The sequence below is a fragment of the Nyctibius grandis genome, chromosome 8 (genome assembly GCF_013368605.1).
Source record: "Nyctibius grandis isolate bNycGra1 chromosome 8, bNycGra1.pri, whole genome shotgun sequence".
Lineage (NCBI taxonomy): Eukaryota > Metazoa > Chordata > Aves > Nyctibiiformes > Nyctibiidae > Nyctibius > Nyctibius grandis.
The window spans coordinates 11,182,615-11,202,778 of record NC_090665.1 but is presented as its reverse complement, the minus strand read 5'-3'; the positions used below and the strand labels follow the sequence as shown (position 1 = coordinate 11,202,778).

The following is a 20,164-nucleotide window of genomic DNA, read 5'->3' as shown; positions in this document are numbered from 1 at the left end:
TGTCTTATAGTTCCACATTACAATGGAAATAGCGTTCACGTCCAAGGACATGAGCTGGACAAGTGTATAACAGAGTCCTTCAGTTTAAGGCCAGAAGAGATAAGATGATGAGACATCATGGTCTGACCCCCTGTATGTCACTGGCCATCACATTCCATGGATTGCTAGTGCTCACCAGGCTTGAGCTGGGAATCGGGTCCTCAATGAATTGTGAATCGATTTATATTTGTTTTAAAAAATTAAAAAAGCATTCATATCTTTAGGATACAGCTACTTTGGGGGCAAAGAGAGAAAGCTGCTGCCAGAAATGAATATAAATACTTGACCTAAAGTATGTTCAGATCATACAATAGAATTTCCAGCAAAGTAGTTTTCCCTTGTTCCTTATTTTTCCTGTTTAAAGGAAACCTTCAGTGAGATTCCATGCTGTATTTATTTGCAGTTGACTTTTGATATCTTTATTCTTCAGAAAAGTATATATCAGGAAATGAAAATTAATCCAGCTATGGTAATTCTGTTTGCTTATCTGACCACCTCCCCATTGTCACCCCTGAGAGTACTGAGAGAGTGCAGCACATTAAAATATACAAAAAGCAGAAATCAAGAGAGGACAATACTGTATGGGACTAATGAGCATTTGGATTCAGTTTTCCTTAAGCTCAACTATGTCTAATCAACTTCTGTTTTATTTTATAAATCTTGAAAGCTCTCCTGGCATTAATCTAACTGTACTTGAAGTCTTTACCAAAATTTCCATTGGATTAAACACAGCCAGTGTTCACTCTTTCTGATTGTACAGATGAAGCTTGTTTTCCTCCATCATTGACACTTGAGCTATTCTTTTCCTTGTTGAAAGGCGGCTAGAATTATTACCGCTTTCTGGAGATGGAGCTATGGGCAGTATGTCTGATCATAAATGGAAAAAAAAAAAAAGGTGTTCCGGAGTAAAACCACCAAAGTATGGTAAAAGATAGATTAATCCTTTAACTTCAGTTGTCTACTTGTGGGTATATGCCACATGCAGATCTTAATGTCACATCTCTGAATTTAAAGAACAGAATTAAAACTTCTGGGAGAAAAAAAATAGACAATGCATCTATCAGAACCATCTGCTAATCATCAGCATCAGTTACTGATCAAGTTTCTGTTGGAGCTGAAGCATTATCTGGAAAGAGGTTTATTTTTTTTTTTTACTTTTCACATTTTCTCGTTTCACAGCACAGTAGACACTATACCTCAATCACTTCAGTGTGGGAGAAGTATAAGAGTTATAGAAGCGTAATTTTGTCAACTTGAGGTCTGTGTTACCTCTTTATAAATTTTCTTCACAGATCTTGCTATTTGAGAAGCATCACTGTTGGTTACTGCAGTAAAGAGCTGTTTTGGTCAAAGTGAAAATCAAGCGTTCCCACTTCTCTGGAATGCCTCAGTGGATGTTATAACGTAATTTATATGACAGAATCATCACTAGCGACTAGAAAGGCTAAATTAAATAAATCGGGAGGGGGGGAGGCACCTTGATGAAGCACTAGCTGAAGGCTGTACTGTTGCCTGCAGATTGCTTTGATGAAAGCCGTATAAATGCATTCATATCTAATTGAAAAGGAAATGATTTTTTTAAAGATGAAAACAAGAGTTTTCTTAGGAACTCATAAAGGAAGATGATATGAGTTTAGTTGCATGTAGACTTACAGAGCATATATACCTGCTTGGTGCATTGTTTCATTTCACATGGCTAGAAAACTTATCTACCTCTTGTGATGTTTTTTGAACTTTCCTAGGTTTGAATCATTTCTGAGAAACACATCCTCCTGTATATCTATTACAGATCTGCAGCAGGTTCTTCACTACATGCTTCTGGCCAGGCTTTTTGTGCAGGCCACTGCCCTGCCCCCATGTCCAGTTCCTCTCCTGTGTTAGTGAGTGTTAAACCCTAAACCTTGCTAGATCCCACTCTTGGTCCACCATAACCAAATATTTGAACCATGCATAGGTATTTTTTTGCCCACCCCTTGCTGTTATTTCTGTTTTCAGATTGCCAGTACTGTTTTATTTGAATGGAGCCACGTCCACATTAGATGTGAGCTGACGCTGGTGACAGTGTTGTTCAGTCGATGCTTATCCCTCAAGTTCATGTGCTGCGCCTGTTGGCAGCACTCAGCCTCATCCTCCTGACGGTGGGAGGCCTCCGAGAAGTTCTCATTCTTTAGTGAGTCTCGCTTAGGCAACCAGGAGGCATTTCAGAGAAAAACATTGTGGAGAAGGAGGCTGTGTTGCACATGAGAGAGTTGCAGGAAATTCCTCGCACGGGAATAGCTCGGATCCTTTTTGTCAGGAGAAAAAGAGACTGGGTTTACACTCGTGCTTAGTCTACACTGAAATATGTCCATTTGTTGCATTTTTCTCTGCAGGTTTTCCATCTTCTATGTTTTCCCCCCTCTGCTACACATACCCCCTTCAGAAATGACTGAAAATAGTGCGATTAGATGTCTGCGTTCCTGCTTTATTAACTCTTTCAGGGATGAAATGAAACTTCTGTTAAGCTTTTTCTTTTTTTTTAATCTGTCACTGCACTACCAAAGCAACTTGTGGAAATAGTTCTGTGTCAAATGATTAATTCATGTCCAATAGTTTAGAAAGTCATAAATATTTAGAATCTTTTGAAATATGACTGAGGAGACTTAATGAGGAATTTAAAAGATATATTTGACATTGTTCTTTAATTTTCTGACATTTCATTTTTCAATGAGTTGTAAAGTCCTTAAATATTTAGACTAAAAAATAAGTGTATGTCAGTGACGCTTCAGACACTTCCATTTTTAGTCTTAATCACAAGACCAGTGTGATGGTTCATTTTCAGTATTCTGTTTATTTACTTATTGATGCTACCTTATATACATATACAGGGTTTCATGTTTAAATATTGCTGAAATATAAAAAGAAATGGCAATAGTCCTTTAATCTCCAAGATGTGCAACTTACAGAATTGGAGATAAACTGCGTGAAGGTATTTGGATGTGATTCTAACTGGACTGTGATCTAAGAAACTAAGTGGAATATGCTTCAAGATCTGGCAATCCGAGTTTTTAATTTGTCTTGTGATGGTGTTGCATGCCTCTGGGAAAAAAAAAAGATTAAAGTGAATTGTTAAACAGAGTCGACATACCCAACAGTGTTCCTCAACTTTCAGTAGCCCAATAAGGCTCTTGTAGGCAAAGCCTACTAAGAATTACAGTATCTGCAGATGTTGCAGCTGTAATTACATTCAGAAAAAAGCCCAGTTCAGGTTCCTTACAGATTCCCAATAATGCTGCTGTAAGAAATGTCTTGTGGTGAAAAGGAAATACTATTTCAGGGTTCTCTGCAAACTGTGGAGAACCTTCTATGGTCAACATCATTGATTGAAAGGAAAACTGACCACCTTCTGTGTCCAGCTGATCTGGGTGGTTTGGTTCTATTAGTCTGTGTTAGTAACAATCAACATCCTGGGTTTTATTTTGTGAATTTTTTTATTGGAGGCTTAAGAAAAACTTTCTTTCCTCTCTCTTCAGAAGTAATGAAGAATCCAAAACTTTATTTGGTTTCTCAGAAACTCTAGGGCAGTTGGGCAGGAGTTAGGCAGCTCCTTTGTGTTCTCTCTGGTTCTGGTTTCCATGAAGATTCAAAATCCTTAGCTGCACAGGGTGTTTGTTTCTTGTGGAGGTTTTGAGAGCAACCAGGTAAAACTAACAAAATGCTAGTTATTATGTTTTACTGAGAATCCCTCATTACTGTCTTGGTGCATCTTTATTTTTGTTTACAGTTTTGTTTATGACTTGTAAAACAAACCGAACTGGATCTTGGCGGAAGTCCTTCATCTGCAGCCTGTATATCACAACAGTAAAACTCATCCTGGTGTAGGGTGGAAACAAAGCTGTAGCTGACTACTGTATTGAAGCCCTACAGAAGAAACTTTTAGGCTTTTTTGGCTTCTTGATTCATTTAGTTTCCTGGTAACAGAACAAAGTTGAAGCTACTTGTGGTGTTGTTTTTTTATATATGGTCTGGGTTCACTGATGTCTGTGTTTTGAAGGCTTATGTAGGAGCAGCTGAGCAATTTTCAGATGAAAATGAAGGAAATAATCAGGCCATTCTTTTGTCATCGTTTTGCTGTTGTAGTAAAATGTAATTGCAAAAACAAACTGCTTGAGTAAAACCAGTGTTAGAAAAAAAGGAAGGAATCAGTGCATTAAAGATAATTTGGTATTTAAAAATAGACATTGCCTATCTTTCTAAAATATACAGCCCTATTTAGAGACATGCCTTAGGCTTTAATGTAGGAAATTTTAGATGAAATTACTGGACTGTATTATGGGAAGGTCAGACTAGAGGACTACGGTACATTGCTTCTGCCCTCAAAATATATTAAATACACTCCAGGTTTAGAATTTTTATTATGGCTTTTAAGAGGGGGGAAAAAAGTTGTGTCTGGAGATGGACTTCTGCCCATTAAATCTCCAGATGTTATCCTGGTGTTTCATGTGATGTTATCTTCGGTGTTTAACTTGTAGTAACGACAGATGTCTGTATTAGGGCTGACTAAGAGTAGTCTGGTATGGAGTGTGACTTCTGATAAACCATTTATCTTTTTTTTAGTACTGTTTTTAAGTTTTCTCACAGTCTTTGTTACTACTTTCCCTCTCCCACCAGAGGTTTCTACTCAGTAACCGCATTGATTCAGCCATCAGCACAACAGAGGGGTGGACTTGGTCTCGGAACACACCTGAGGCTTGGTACCAGCAAAGTGGGAACTTCTCCCATCAGCAGCAGGACTGCCCCTTCATTGTGGTATATGTCCAGCCAGCAGCTCATGTGGCTGTGCTCTAAGGGGAGGGGGAAAGCCTCGGGTCAGGGGAAGGAGAACGTGGTCATGTTTTAAACATATTCCCCAACTGGATTACCGTTTGAAAGTAATGCCACAGGAGCACGATTGCAGCCTGTAACTGCTTATGAGGGCTTTTTAATTTTTCTTCTGATCACTTGACAGAATTGTTTTGCGTTTTATGAATTTTATTAAGTGTGGGTTTGGTTTATATAGGCTGACCTTTGGCAACAGTGTGTAGGACTTTGTAAAGCATCTCAGCAATAAAGCAAGCAAGCAAATGTTATTGCTTAAGCACTGATGCCAACAGTGCTCTTGTGTACTGAAGTCCTGTCCCTCTGCTAAGCATTTTTACAAGACTTTTGCTTCCTCAAGCCACTTGTGGTTCTGCCTTCTAGTTCTCTATTACATGGGAAGACACCTTTTGAAGATTGTGGGTTCAAGAAGACTGCGTTACTGAGGAAAGTGGCGGGACCCGTTAAGTAGCTTTAGTTCCCAAAGTGGATTTACAGAAGGCCCCCTGTCAAAATGTTTGATCGTTTTATGGATAGATTTGAGATAAAAGCATTTAAAATAATGGCCACAAGTAATGCAAATCTGGCTAAGAATTCCATAATCAATTAGTGTACATTAATCCTGATTTTATAATAAAAACTGTGTTGGTACTTCTGAGCCTGCAGACACAAATATGTGTCCAAGTGAATGATTCTGTAAAATCCAGCTTTCTGAACAGGAATGTAATGATTAATGCTTCAAAGTGCATAATCACATCTTTGCCAGAAGATGTTTTTCTCTTCTTTGCCTCACAATCTGCCTGTTTAACATTTGCCAAAGTAAAGCAAACACAAAGGTGTTAAGAGCCTTTGTGCAAGAGCTGAAGTCTTCTGTGCAGCTGAATGCTTGAGCTCATTTGTTATAGGATTTGTGCGTCCTGGTCTCCACATCAGCTTGTTTTAAAAAAAACATTGTCAGCATCCAAGCTGTTATTTGAGTAAGAGACTGACGGGTAGTTTTAAATATGTCTTTTAGTTTATGGTCTTCACTTCTACTGCTTGCTTGCAGGACAGAATTGTTCCATTTCCCAGCTCTTCCCCCTCTCTTAACATTTGTCATCGTGGCTGCATCTCAGAGGCAGCAGAGTTTCCAGCAACTTTGTGTTTGTTCCTCTCTTTTATGTGGGTTTTTTTTGCTGCTGTTTAGAGGGGGGAGGTTTGTAAGGTGGTGGTGGTAGATGGGATTCTTTCCCCATGCAGATGTTTTAGGAAAACCCATAAAGAAACAGACTGTTGGAAGCAGGGGTGAGGTAGGAGATCTGCATACTTGCTGCCACTACTGCTGAGGGGGTTGAGTAGCCTCTGAAACCTGGGTGGTGGTGCTACCTGTCTGCAATTAACTGGAGCAGGAGAGAAGAGTGTAAAGAGGAGTTTAGGACTAGTTATCAGAGAAGACTATGGGAAAGTGTTGAAATGGGAAGAGATAATAGCTGGAGTAGAAATTAACTGATTTTGTGTGTAGAGTATAACTGAAGTATGAGTGTGTGGTTATATGAGCATGTCTTCTGTCCTCAGTCACAATGAGAGAAGAGAATGAACTAGATTATTGCTTAAGGTCTTCTGTTTTCTGTGATTTGGGTATTCAGTTAAATAAAACCAATGCTGAAGCATACTCTATAATGATTTTACTCCCTCTTCAGTTGTTGAGTGCTTTGATAGACACTTAATGATCCTAAATGATGCTGTAATTCCTGTGTACAACAGGTACTGCTGCCACCCTCCAAACTCCATCTTTCAGTATAGCAAACGTGAGATGGGAAGCTAAAACTAAGGTGTTCTTGGCCCTTCCTTTGTATGCTTCAGTCTGAAATCAGTTTATAGTTAAAGTAAATGGTTTGCAAGACTGCTTTTAGGATTGTGAATGTGACAATTAAAAAGCTAGTCTGGGCTGAAAGACACAGTGAGATGGAGTGGATAACCAGATGATGTGCACTTTGAAAAAGGACATAATTAAATCACTTGCAATTTATAGTTTCTCATCTTTCTTTTTCATGAGCATATACTTGCCAACTGCATTCCTGCATCGTTCTTGTGTTCGTGGTGTCATGAGACTGGGTAAATTTAACAGATTAGCTGTGATGGATGTGCTTTGCGATGCCTGTGGGTTCAGAATGCAGACTTGTTTGATGCAGAGGTGCTTATTTTGCAAACAGTTTTGCCTTTGCTGCATTAGAGATGCTGAAATTGGCAGCGTAGGTGTTATGAAGTGGTTTGTGTGGCATCAAAATCAATGGAGTGATAAATATGACTACAGAGACAGGAGGGAAATTAATATATCCACCCCTGTAAGTGAGTTCTGTGCTACTTCAGAAATACTCAATATTCACAAGACTGTTTGCATTAGCAACATCATAAGACTGTTTGCATTAGCAACATGTGCTTCTTGCTGTAGGATATTAAGGGTTCCCTTTCATCTCCCCCAGCACCAGGCTAGAAATTCTGTTGCCTTAATGACCAACAGGACACTGGTTCACAGCTGGCGAGGCATGAAGCGTATACTCCCATTTCAGATCTCTTAAAAGGCGGCAACATCACAGCATGATATTGCAAGGAGGCAACAGTGGACATGGTTGATAAACTGATTGGAAGTGTGTGTTGTATCAGTGTTTCCTCACATACTTTGATTTGCAGCAGTGGGTGGGGGTGAGGAGGAGTCAGCAGAAGCAATGACTGCGAGAGGGAGTTTGGGACCCACCAACCTTGAAGGTTGATTGAATACTGGAGTTGGGTTTTGTGTTTGCTAGTGGCAGATTTAGTACTGTGTGTCTCATGGGGAGTAAACCTCTGCTAGTGGAAAGTCTGTCACAACAGCATGATTTCTAGAGATGAAGACCTCCATCTCAATAGATATGTCATTCTCCTGGGTAATCTTTTAAAGGCAGAAAATATGCACTAAAAAGCAAGATTTTAGTAGTGAGAACTGTGCGTGATATCTGCAATGACAGAGAAGTTTATTCATTTTTGCACTTCCCTGTTCTCCTCTTAGTCCTTTGTTCCACCCCTGTGGTTATGTTTTGAGAAATGCAAAACATACAGTGTGGAAGGACAATTTAAAATTTTCCAGTATGAACACGGTGAAGTCTCCATATTTTGAAGACCAATAATAATAAACAACATTCTTCTTTTGCCTTTCTTTAGGACTCCTGAGCAGTGTCCGAGTGTGGTTTCTTTGCTGTCAGAGAGCTACAATCCCCATGTGCGTTATGGGGCTGCCATGGCTTTGGGTATCTGCTGTGCAGGCACTGGAAACAAGGTGAGGACCAGAAGCATCCGTTGCCAAGACTGTTTCTGCTCTCTCCTGCCACAGAGACATTTGTGCAGAATCGTCACACCCGCAGCTCAGATTTCTCGTGCACGTACACTGCTAGCCAGCTGGAGTAGAGCAGTACTTCTTTAAATTCTCTAACTGTCTTGGGCATAGAGATTCTTTTCCTGCTTGTACAGAACAGATAAAGTAGAAGAATGTTTTTATACATTATTTCCCCATTCTTGGAATTTTGTCTTCAAAACTTTTCTTAAGAGTTTTCTTACTGTCAAGTTGCCACTGAACTTTAAATGTATGTTCAGTACTCCAAAATCAATACTCCTTTGTCCTTGGAGCTGATCTTTTACAGATTGCTTTAGGGGGAACAAGGGGGTGCCAGTGACAGGAAAACAGCAGGTGTTTTGCATAACTTCTAGCTCCTTTCTTCTTTCCTGTGATGGGCATTTCATGGAAGATCCACGTAGTAAAGCCAAGTGCAATGAAACTTGCTGAAATTTACTGTAGTTTCAGGTGTGCAATTCACAGCCAGTAAATTTTGTTCTCACTTTGTAAGTGTCAGTGAAGGATAATTCTCACGGATGATAGCAGGGATCTTTTAGAGTAAAAGGATTCCCACTTCTGCTGTGGGAAGTGAGTGCTCATTGGGACAAGCAGCAAGTAAACCTGGGGATAAGCTTCCTCTACTTCACTGACATATTATGTGTATATAATCTGTACTGGTACTGAATCACAGTTTCAAAACAGGTGCACAGACTGTCCATGTGGAATTAATATTTCATGCTTCCAAGTCTCTGATAGATCTCATGCTTATTTGTATCATCCCTTCCTCAGCTGGTATTAAACACTTGGTCGAGTGCGAGTGCTTGCCAGCATGTCACTTGTGTTGTGAAATGCACGGCATGCGCTGCCTGCCATTCTTTAGTACCTAAAGCATGCGGACTTGAAAGCAAACTGCAAGTCCTATTTATCCAGGTTGGTTTTTCCTCAAGTGGAGGTGGAATCAAGGAGCTAATTATTTTTAACATGCTGTGTCTGACAAGTTGATTTAAGTGAAAATGCTTTTAGCATTTTTTTTCGCACAAATAAGTCTATTTTATTTCCGGATACATTGTGTGATAAAGACCTAAACCATCTGATTGCATGCAGACATGTCTTCCAGAGCTTATATTTGGGTGTTTTGAAGGCCCAAATATATTCAGCTTTGGAGATCGGAAAGTTCAGCTTTTTGTCACAGTGGACGTTCCATATGTGATATTGAGTGGGTGCCAAAGAATGAATGAGTCACTGTCAGGTGGAGAAGCGCAGCCTCCAAGATAGCTCAATTGGCGAAAGTAGTCTAAGTGAACACATGATCGTGTTCTAGAAGTGGTTCTTAGAAATAGTGTTTTGTATAAAATCAGCTTGTTTTTAAAAGCCTCATCCTGGCAGAACTAACACTGAGAGGGGTCTGTGCTGGGAGACTCGTGCACTCAGCTGCATTTGCTCATATCCTCAGTTTAAGTATGGACAGCAGAGAGCTCCGTACAAGATTGGCAAGTGATTCTGTCCAACTTGAGTAATCGGAAGATCACAAAATAGATTAAAAGAGCTCTTTGAGCTTCTCAGGGTAGATGTCTAACTGTTCTCTCTCCTGTTCCAAAGAGTATCTTAACAGCTTACTTCACTTGCCATTTCAGAGTGCTTTGAGAAAACCCCCGTGTTGCCACAGACCAAATTTATCTGTGCTGCCCATGGCTGTACAAACTGCTGTCTTAGGTTTATTCTGCTTAGATCTGAAGACCGTGATTGCTGAAGGCTGGCTGAGCCCGCTAACAACTTGCTGCTATTGAAACGGGTAGTCTTGGTCCCTCTTGCCATCTTTTGCTCTGTCTCATGTCCACTTCCCTAGTGAGCTGATTCAGACAGAACCTCACAGAAAACTGACCCAGGTAACAGCAACAAAAAAGGGAACGGTTCTCTGTTGAATTATCAAGCTGGAAAACCTCACTGAGAGGTGAGACAAGGGCTACAACTAGCATAGGGAAAGGGGAGGGACTGGATAGCTGAAGGGAAATTGAGGAAGGAGAGAGATCTCATTTTGGTAGCAGTGAGTTTAGATGAGCTCAGTTGTCCTGTGTGATGTGTGCTGAGGACCTTGCATGGTTAGAAATGAACTTGTGTCTGTAATAATTCTATATATATTTAAGTCATGGCTTGCAAAGTGACAGAACTATAAATGGAGATGAAAAAATGTGCCTACAGAGAGATTTAGTCTCAGATGCCTGCAAATTGCCCATGCTGGTCTTGGGTACATCTGAGGAGCATTTATTACAATAGACCCTCTTATAGCTTTTCATAATCAATGACTGCATTGAAAGGAATGCTTATTGATAGATCATTGTGGGTGATGTTCCTGTTGCGCTTAGCTGGGAAGTTACTGAATTTGAAGAAGCGATAGTGTGTTTTGAAATACTTTAAAAACCTAGATTTACTATATGGGTGCTCAGAGGCAGCCCCACTCGATGTAAGTTTGAAATGAATGTTTTCACGTGATGCTAAACATTACAGGTTCTAACAATAAAGTGTAAGGCCAAGAATTTGGGACCTGGGTTGTTTTACCATCTCGTTTTATAACCTCCAACACATTGTTTGATATCTCTGGTTCATTTGTTCCTTACACTGAAAATGAAGGTAATGCTGATGTGTTTTGTTGGAAAGAATGGCAAAGAAAGTGTACAAATAATTTATGTGTACTATTTAAGGCATGTCAGTAGTTCTGATGTGATGAATGCATCTGTTGCTTACAACAACTGTCGTTTATCTGTTGCCCTATTTCCGCAGGTAGATTTTGTTCCATCCATCACTTGGGGTTTTGTGGGGTTTTTTTTCCTCCCAATTTTTAGATTAAAAACCACAGAAATACAGATTTCTGCTTCATTTACCAAGAACAGGCAAAATACATTAAAAAGTATATCTGATAGCATCAATCTGATAACCTTCCATTAGAGTACTGAATCCTGGGATACTAAAAATAATAGTATTAACTTTGTGACTGCTTATTTCTTGGTTTTTTTTAGGAAGCAATTAATTTGCTTGAGCCAATGACAAATGATCCTGTGAACTATGTACGTCAAGGAGCTCTGATTGCGTCTGCCCTTATCATGATCCAGCAGACTGAGATTACCTGCCCAAAGGTAATGTGACATACCTTACAAGGTATAGGCTTTACAAGAATAAATGCTCTTCCTTAAAAGATCTAAAAGCATCTTGTAATGATATGAAAGTGACTGTCTTCCGCTAACATGCACTGAGGCCTGTATGCTCGTGATTTATGTGAACACTGTTATTTAGTAAAGAAATTGTTTTTCATAATAGTAAACTTAGTTTTGGATGTGGTCACCCTGCAGGGAAGTGTATATACTACGTTTCTTTTGTAGCTGGTCTTACACTTTTCAGTGAAACGGTTTCTGCTGTCAGAACTGGCTTAGTGGCTTTATAGCTAATACATTTTTTTTAAAATGGAGTTTTTCTTTCTGCCAGAAGGCAAAAAGGATTACATATGCTGTGTTTAGCTTTTAAAAATAGATTGCCCTGTGAATATATGACAGATGATGATATGCAAACATTTGTACAGACTAAAAGTCCACATTAATAGAAGCTCTGAGGTTCCACATTTCATCTGCTCTGGTGAGTGCTGAGGCAGAGCAGTAACTAGTACTTTGCTACTCGTCTGTCATATATGGGTTGCTTTTATTGATGCCATTTTAGAAATGGACCTATGATAAAAACAGCCACTTCTTTACTGCGTTTGGATGGGGAGAAAGAAAAAAACCTCTTTGTCCAGTGGAAAATTTTACTTGGGAAAGTCAGCAAAGGAAATCTACAAATACAGGTGTTTGGGTATTTCCAAGTCACGGAACATGAAGATTTGCTGGCAGACAGTTTGTTCCTTTGAATTATTAAAAAAAAAAAAAAAAAAAAAAGAACCAGTTAGTTCTCACTGAGCAGAATCTGGGAGCGTTGTTTATATATCTGTCACGGTTTAAAGCTGGGCCAGCTATTAACCAGGTGGCAGATGCTCTCTGTTAACCCTCTCCCCCCCCCGCCAAGGGAAAGGGAAAGGGAAAAAGGAGAGAGACTTATGGGTTGGAAAGTTAAAACAGTTTTAATAAACTATAATAATGAAAAAGAATATAATAACAATAATAATAGAAATAACCAAATATATACAAATATGTACAAAACCAAGATCAAGAGCTTGGAAATCCTCCTCAGGCAGAATTGCTCCCCCCAGTACAGGCAGAGGGGAAAAGGCAGTACCTCCACCCAGCACGGGCAGAGGGGAAAATGCAGTAGCTCCACCCAGCACGGGCAGAGGGCAAAATGCAAAAGCTCCACTGCCATCACACCTGCAGGCTTTTAACTGGAGATTTGGCAAAGCTGGTACCAATCAGTGGGAGACAGGAGGGCCCCTCCCTCCTGGGCCCCACCTCCAGGAGGCAGTGGGTTAGTGATAAACAGGAAAGTGAGAATGACATGTATGGGATGGAATACCTTGCTGGTCAATCCTGGGTCACCTGCCCTGTCCACTACTCCCTGCAGGTACAACCCCCTTCGGCTCTTTACTCGTAAGCAGTGACCTTGGGTTCTCTAAGACTATTTGGCCTGGTTTGAGCCAAACCAGGACATTCCACCCCTTATTCCATACCATTCATGTCATACTCAGATCACCACTACCTTTTCATTTTCAAATATATATATACATATCACTAGTCTATGATTCATCTTTATGCGAAAAGTCCATCAAGTTCATTTGGTTCAAGATTGTGGGTTTCCATCTGGTTAGCAGTCTCTCAGCAGTCTCTCTGGCTAGCAGTCTCTCTTTCGTCATGGTTCGTGCCCACGGGTTGCAGGGTAAAGGTGTCAGACTCGAGGAGGTTACTGGACGCCACTTGATGAAGCTAGCTCCGGTCTCATCACCACTGTCTTAACCTGAAAGACACTTATGCAGCAACAACATGCAGTTCAGACTTAAGTAGTCTCACCCAGAATCAGATCACCTTCAGGGACACATCGGACTTCACCATCTTGCAACATCACCCACCAAGTACATCCAGGTCCCTGAGCAAAAGCAATCCCACGAATGGGTTTACCTTTGCCCATTACAGGAAGAATCCAGACAGTTTTTCCCAATAGATTCCTTTCATGCACCACAGGGACTTTATCTCCTTCTACTGTATGTAGAAGGTCTGACTGAGCAGGGCCAGCTCGATTGATAGATCCTCTGGTGTTAACTAACCAGGTAGCTTGTGCCAGATGTTTATCCCAGTTTTTAAAGGTTCCACCCCCCATTGCTTTCAGGGTAGTTTTTAACAGCCCATTGTACCGTTCAATTTTCCCAGAGGCTGGTGCATGATAGGGGATGTGATATACCCATTCAATGCCATGCTCTTTGGCCCAGTTGTCTATGAGACTGTTTTTGAAATGAGTCCCGTTGTCCGACTCAATTCTCTCTGGTGTGCCATGTCGCCACAAGATTTGCTTTTCGAGGCCCAGAATAGTGTTCCGGGCAGTGGCATGGGGCACAGAGTATGTTTCCAACCATCCGGTGGTCGCCTCCACCATGGTAAGCACATAGCGTTTACCCTGGCGGGTTTGAGGGAGTGTGATATAGTCAATTTGCCAGGCCTCCCCATATTTATATTTCAACCACCGTCCCCCATACCACAAAGGTTTTAACCGTTTGGCTTGCTTAATTGCGGCGCATGTTTCACAATCATGGATAACCTGTGCAATAGAGTCCATGGTTAAGTCCACCCCTCGGTCACGAGCCCATCTGTATGTTGCATCTCTCCCTTGATGACCTGAAGTGTCATGAGCCCACCGAGCTAAAAATAGTTCACCTTTGTGTTCCCAGTCCAAATCTATTTGGAACACTTTAGCAGCTTGATCCGCTTGTTGGTTGTTTCGATGTTCCTCAGTTGCCCGACTTTTAGGTACGTGAGCATCTACATGACGTGCCTTCACGACTAGTTTCTCTAGCCGAGCAGCAATATCTTGCCACAATTTAGCAGCCCAAATAGGTTTCCCTTTGCGCTGCCAGTTGCTTTGCTTCCACTGCTTTAACCACCCCCACAAGGCATTTGCCACCATCCATGAGTCAGTATAAAGATACAGCCTTGGCCACTTTTCTCGTTTAGCAATGTCTAAAGCCAGCTGGATGGCTTTTACTTCTGCAAATTGACTTGATTCACCTTGTCCTTCTGTAGCTTCTGTGACTCGTCGTATAGGACTCCATACAGCAGCTTTCCACTTCCGATGCTTTCCTACAAGACGGCAGGATCCATCGGTGAACAGCGCATACTGCTTCTCATCCTCTGGTAGTTCATTATATGGTGGGGCTTCTTCAGCACGTGTCACCTCCTTTTCTGGTGGCATTCCGAAGTCTTTGCCTTCTGGCCAGTCCATGATTACTTCTAAGATTCCTGGGCGATTAGGGTTTCCTATTCGAGCCCTCTGCGTAATTAATGCAATCCATTTACTCCACGTCGCATCAGTTGCATGATGGGTAGTGGGAACCTTACCCTTGAACATCCAGCCTAGTACTGGTAGTCGAGGTGCTAGGAGAAGTTGTGCTTCAGTACCAATTACCTCTGAAGCAGCTCTAACTCCTTCATATGCTGCCAGTATCTCTTTTTCAGTTGGAGTGTAATTGGCCTCGGAGCCCTTGTATCCTCGACTCCAAAATCCTAGGGGTCGACCTCGAGTCTCCCCTGGCACTTTCTGCCAGAGGCTCCAGGTAGGACCATTGTCCCCAGCTGCGGTGTAGAGCACATTTTTAACATCTTGTCCCGTACGGACTGGTCCAAGGGCTACTGCATGCACAATCTCTTGTTTAATCTGTTCAAAAGCCTGTCGTTGTTCAGGGCCCCACTGAAAATCATTCTTCTTTCTGGTCACTTGATAAAGAGGGCGTACAATCTGGCTGTAATCTGGAATATGCATTCTCCAGAAACCCACAACGCCTAAGAAGGCTTGTGTTTCCTTTTTGTTAGTTGGTGCGGACATTGCTGTTATTTTGTTGATCACCTCTATCGGGATCTGGCGACGCCCATCTTGCCATTTAATCCCTAAAAACTGGATCTCCCGGGCAGGTCCCTTGACCTTGCCCCTTTTTATGGCAAAACCAGCTTTCAGAAGAATTTGGATTATTTTCTCCCCTTTGTCAAAAACTTCTGCTGCTGTATCACCCCACACAATGATGTCATCAATGTATTGCAAATGTTCTGGAGCTCCACCCTTTTCTAGTGCAGTCTGGATCAGTCCATGGCAAATAGTAGGACTGTGTTTCCACCCCTGGGGCAGTCGATTCCAGGTGTACTGGATACCTCTCCAGGTAAAAGCAAACTGTGGCCTGCACTTTGGTGCCAAAGGAATAGAGAAAAAGGCATTAGCAATGTCTATGGTGGCGTACCACTTGGCTGCCTTTGACTCCAGTTCGTATTGAAGTTCTAGCATGTCTGGCACAGCAGCACTCAGCGGTGGCGTAACTTCATTTAGGCCACGATAGTCCACAGTTAATCTCCATTCTCCATCAGACTTTCGCACTGGCCATATAGGACTATTAAAGGGTGAGCGAGTCTTGGTAATCACTCCTTGATTTTCTAATTGTCTAATCAGTTTATGAATGGGGATCAGGGAGTCTCGATTGGTGCGATATTGTCGTCGGTGCACCGTGGTAGTAGCAATTGGCACCTGTTGTTCTTCAACCTTCAGCAACCCCACAACAGAAGGATCTTCTGAGAGGCCAGGCAAGGTAGACAGCTGTTTAATGTCCTCAGTCTCTACAGCTGCTATACCAAAGGCCCACCTGTACCCTTTTGGGTCCTTAAAATACCCTCTCTTGAGGTAGTCTATGCCAAGGATGCACGGAGCATCTGGGCCAGTCACAATGGGGTGCTTTTTCCATTCATTTTTAGTTAGGCTCACTTCGGCCTCCAATACAGATAACACTTGAGATCCTCCTGTTACTCCTGAAATGCTGATAGATTCTGCCCCTTTATGATCCGATGGCATTAGGGTACACTGTGCACCAGTGTCTACCAGGGCTCGATACCTTTGTGGTTTTAATGTGCCAGGCCATCGAATCCACACAGTCCAATAAATCCGGTTGTCCCTCTCCTCCACCTGGCTGGAGGCAGGGCCCCCCTAATCAAGAAATGGATTCGTGCTGCTCACAGGGACTGGACCTTCATTTCTCCTATTCACACTTGGGAAAAAGTGATTTGAGGCCCATCTCCCCTGACTGGGGTCCTGCTCACTGGTAACTGGAGCAGCCATCCTTCTAGAAAAATTCTCTCTGGTATTTCTTTTAGCTTGCAACTCACGTACTCGTGCCTGTAGGGTACTGGTAGGTTGTCCATGCCATCTGCTCATATCCTCCCCGTAACCACGCAGGGCAAACCACAGGATACCTCGTGATGTGTTCTGTTTCCTTTGAGCTGGTCCTGTAGGAGAGCGTTTTCTCCTAACAGCTGCAACGCGCGCCTGTGTAGGTAGAGAGTCAAGTTTATTCTCGATCATGGACAGTTTGTCTGACAGTTGTTTAAATGAGTCCTTGTTCTCCTTAGTCAGTTTTTCCACAGCCGAGATGCGTGCCTGCAGTGGGGAAGAAATACTGTCTTCATACTGTCGCATACAGTTAGCCATTTCGCCCACAGTAGAATGTGCCATATCATCTTCTCCCCATACTAATATTGACAAAGTATGGGTATATGTCGGTGGAGCATTCTTCACAACCTTCCGGAACATGGATCGGTTGCATTCCACTTCATCAGGATCTACAGGATCTACAATGTCCCGTGGGTGTCTATAAATGATCTCTTGCACAGCCAGTTCTCTAAGGTAGTTAATACCTTTTTCTATAGTGGTCCATTTGCTTAGGTGGCTCATAACATCATCTTTATAGGGATACCTGCTCTTTACAGCTGACAAGAGTCGCCTCCAGAGACTGACAGTGTTTGACTTTCTTGCGAGCGCTTTATCAATACCACCATCTCTGGACAGGGATCCCAACTGTCTGGCTTCTCTGCCATCTAATTGCATGCTGTCTGCCCCATTATCCCAGCATCGGAGCAGCCAGGTAATAATAGGTTCACTGTCATAACGGCTGAAGTCTTTCCTTATATTTCTCAGGTCCTTCAGGGATAAGGAGTGGTAGGTTACCTCTACGTCCGAGTCCTCTTGTGATAGTTCTGCTTTAGAAGGACCTTTCTTCTGTGATGGGTCTGCTTTAAAAGGACAATCAAGGGAACCCCCATCTGTGTCGGGCCCTAACTCTGCCTGAGAAGGGCCCTCACCTGGGTTATATGATGGCTCTGTCTTAGAAGGCTCTGAGTCATCATCCTTCTCTTCACGAGCTGATTTCTTTTGGTATTTCTTCCTGGTTACAGGAGCAATTGGCAGAGATTCGATAGATGCTGGAGTCTGAGTAGATGCAGTGGCTGTCTTGGGAGTGCTGAGAGTCTGAGTAGCTACAGTGGCCATCTTGGGGGGTGTAGCAGCTGTGGTACAGGGTGCCGAGGTTTCAGTGGGTTTAGTGGCTGTAGCGGCAGTACACACTGTAGGATCTGAGGCTGTAGCGGCAGTACACACTGTAGGATCTGAGGTGGCTGCATAACACTTACAACTGTCCCTGCACCGATATTTAATCTTATCCCACATCAGAAACACATTCAGGACAACCAAAAATAAAAACATGCCACCTAGACAGCACCATCCTAATTTCGCAAAATCTAGTGGAATCAGCTTGGCAGAAAAGGAGAAGGTACTATTTCCCAAAGTAAAACTGGAAGTGTAATCATTAACAGAATCAGCTAAGGGACGCCTGGAGCGTGCAGATGAAGTCGCTGCTACTGATTCGCGATTAAAGCTGCCCATCATTGTGTCATAGAGATAAGAGATCGGAATATTAACTGCCCAGTTTATCACAGCATAAATCAGTATCAAACCCCATACCAAAACAATACATTTCGACCAGCGCCCACTGCTAAACTGCATGTAAACATTCATAAGAAGCAAGCAATAACACAGTGCCCATGGCAGGTAAGGCATCATTGCAATACTCAATTGTGAAAGAAACTCCATAAAAAGATGAGATAACACAGCATTCAAAAATGACATCACCATCTTCACTATCTGTTTTAACTTTCCAACCCCTTGTAAATCTCAAAGGAAGAAATCTGATATTCTCTCAGCTGAGCTCTCCGGGTCTCCTCCCACCAGAGCCAGGATTCAACTTATCAGAACAACCTGTTGGAGCTTCTCTCTTGCCCCACGTTGGGCGCCAATAAATCTGTCACGGTTTAAAGCTGGGCCAGCTATTAACCAGGTGGCAGATGCTCTCTGTTAACCCTCTCCCCCCCCCGCCAAGGGAAAGGGAAAGGGAAAAAGGAGAGAGACTTATGGGTTGGAAAGTTAAAACAGTTTTAATAAACTATAATAATGAAAAAGAATATAATAACAATAATAATAGAAATAACCAAATATATACAAATATGTACAAAACCAAGATCAAGAGCTTGGAAATCCTCCTCAGGCAGAATTGCTCCCCCCAGTACAGGCAGAGGGGAAAAGGCAGTACCTCCACCCAGCACGGGCAGAGGGGAAAATGCAGTAGCTCCACCCAGCACGGGCAGAGGGCAAAATGCAAAAGCTCCACTGCCATCACACCTGCAGGCTTTTAACTGGAGATTTGGCAAAGCTGGTACCAATCAGTGGGAGACAGGAGGGCCCCTCCCTCCTGGGCCCCACCTCCAGGAGGCAGTGGGTTAGTGATAAACAGGAAAGTGAGAATGACATGTATGGGATGGAATACCTTGCTGGTCAATCCTGGGTCACCTGCCCTGTCCACTACTCCCTGCAGGTACAACCCCCTTCGGCTCTTTACTCGTAAGCAGTGACCTTGGGTTCTCTAAGACTATTTGGCCTGGTTTGAGCCAAACCAGGACAATATCAGAACTGTAGTTCAACTGAATAAGCCAGTGGAGAACACTGGAGTTCTGTTGGATCCCCTCATCTTCCAAGATACAAAGTTTCTGTAACATAAAGTTGAATTATCTTTCTATGGAAAGAAACTGCTTGTTGTTTTTATTGTTTCTTCCTTGGTCAGGTGCTTGGAATGCCAGCCCTCAGTATAGGAGATCAGGTTTAATCATTGTGTGTCCCTCTGATGTTGGGCAAATTGTATAGCTCTCCTGTGCCTCAGTTTCCCACCTGAAAGAAATAACGATGATACTTCCTTTTATGAAAGGACATTATGAGAATAAATTCATTTTAGTTTGCAAAGCACCCTAATCCTCTTGGGATGGGAATTGCACACTGCTCCGAATCAGTCAGACATCCAAGGCTGTTGTAGATTACTTGCTGAGTCTGTCTACTGGAGTTTCAGTCTTTTTGAGGTGATAGGTGAAAGAGTCTGTGTCCTAAAGAAAAGTGCGGACAGGAAAACAGCTAGATTATTTGAGGTGTGTAGTAAGTCAGATCTCTTTCCCTAAAGAGGCCTGGTAACCTTGACTTCAGAGGTGCATGTAATACCTAGGCTTGTTAAATGGGTGATTAAAATAGTTGGCTAGCAAATACAGGATGAGATGTATAGTCTGGGGTTCAGTGGCTTTCTTAAAAATGGGGAGGGGAACTGAAAAATCTTTATGCCAGAGCCTTGTTTGAGCCAAAATTTGTGTGGTGTTACATAATGTAGATACAGAAGGCAATTCATAACCCAGTCATAGAAGCACTGCAGATACTAAAAAAACTAACAAACAAAACCCCAAATCCTACAGATTATAAAATAATAAATAAACCCTGAAATATTCTGCTAATTTAGGAACTAAACACAAAATATATAAATTTTACTTGTTTTGAACACCTCAAAAGTTAGTTGTAACCATCATAGTTTCTTGCTCAAAAGTAAAAGGAATATTTTGAGGAATATGCTGCTGATGAAGT

At 42.1% G+C, this 20,164-nt stretch overlaps 1 protein-coding gene across 1 annotated transcript in view; it reads left to right on the top strand.

Annotated features, from left to right (window-relative positions):
* The window catches only part of PSMD1 (proteasome 26S subunit, non-ATPase 1), an 81,522-nt gene that overhangs the window by 40,608 nt on the left and 20,750 nt on the right, over positions 1-20,164 (top strand). Inside the window, exons 17-18 of the mRNA XM_068406369.1 lie at positions 8,053-8,167; positions 11,236-11,352. Of these exons, the coding sequence (XP_068262470.1) occupies positions 8,053-8,167; positions 11,236-11,352 (232 nt within the window). The remainder of the gene's footprint in view (positions 1-8,052; positions 8,168-11,235; positions 11,353-20,164) is intronic.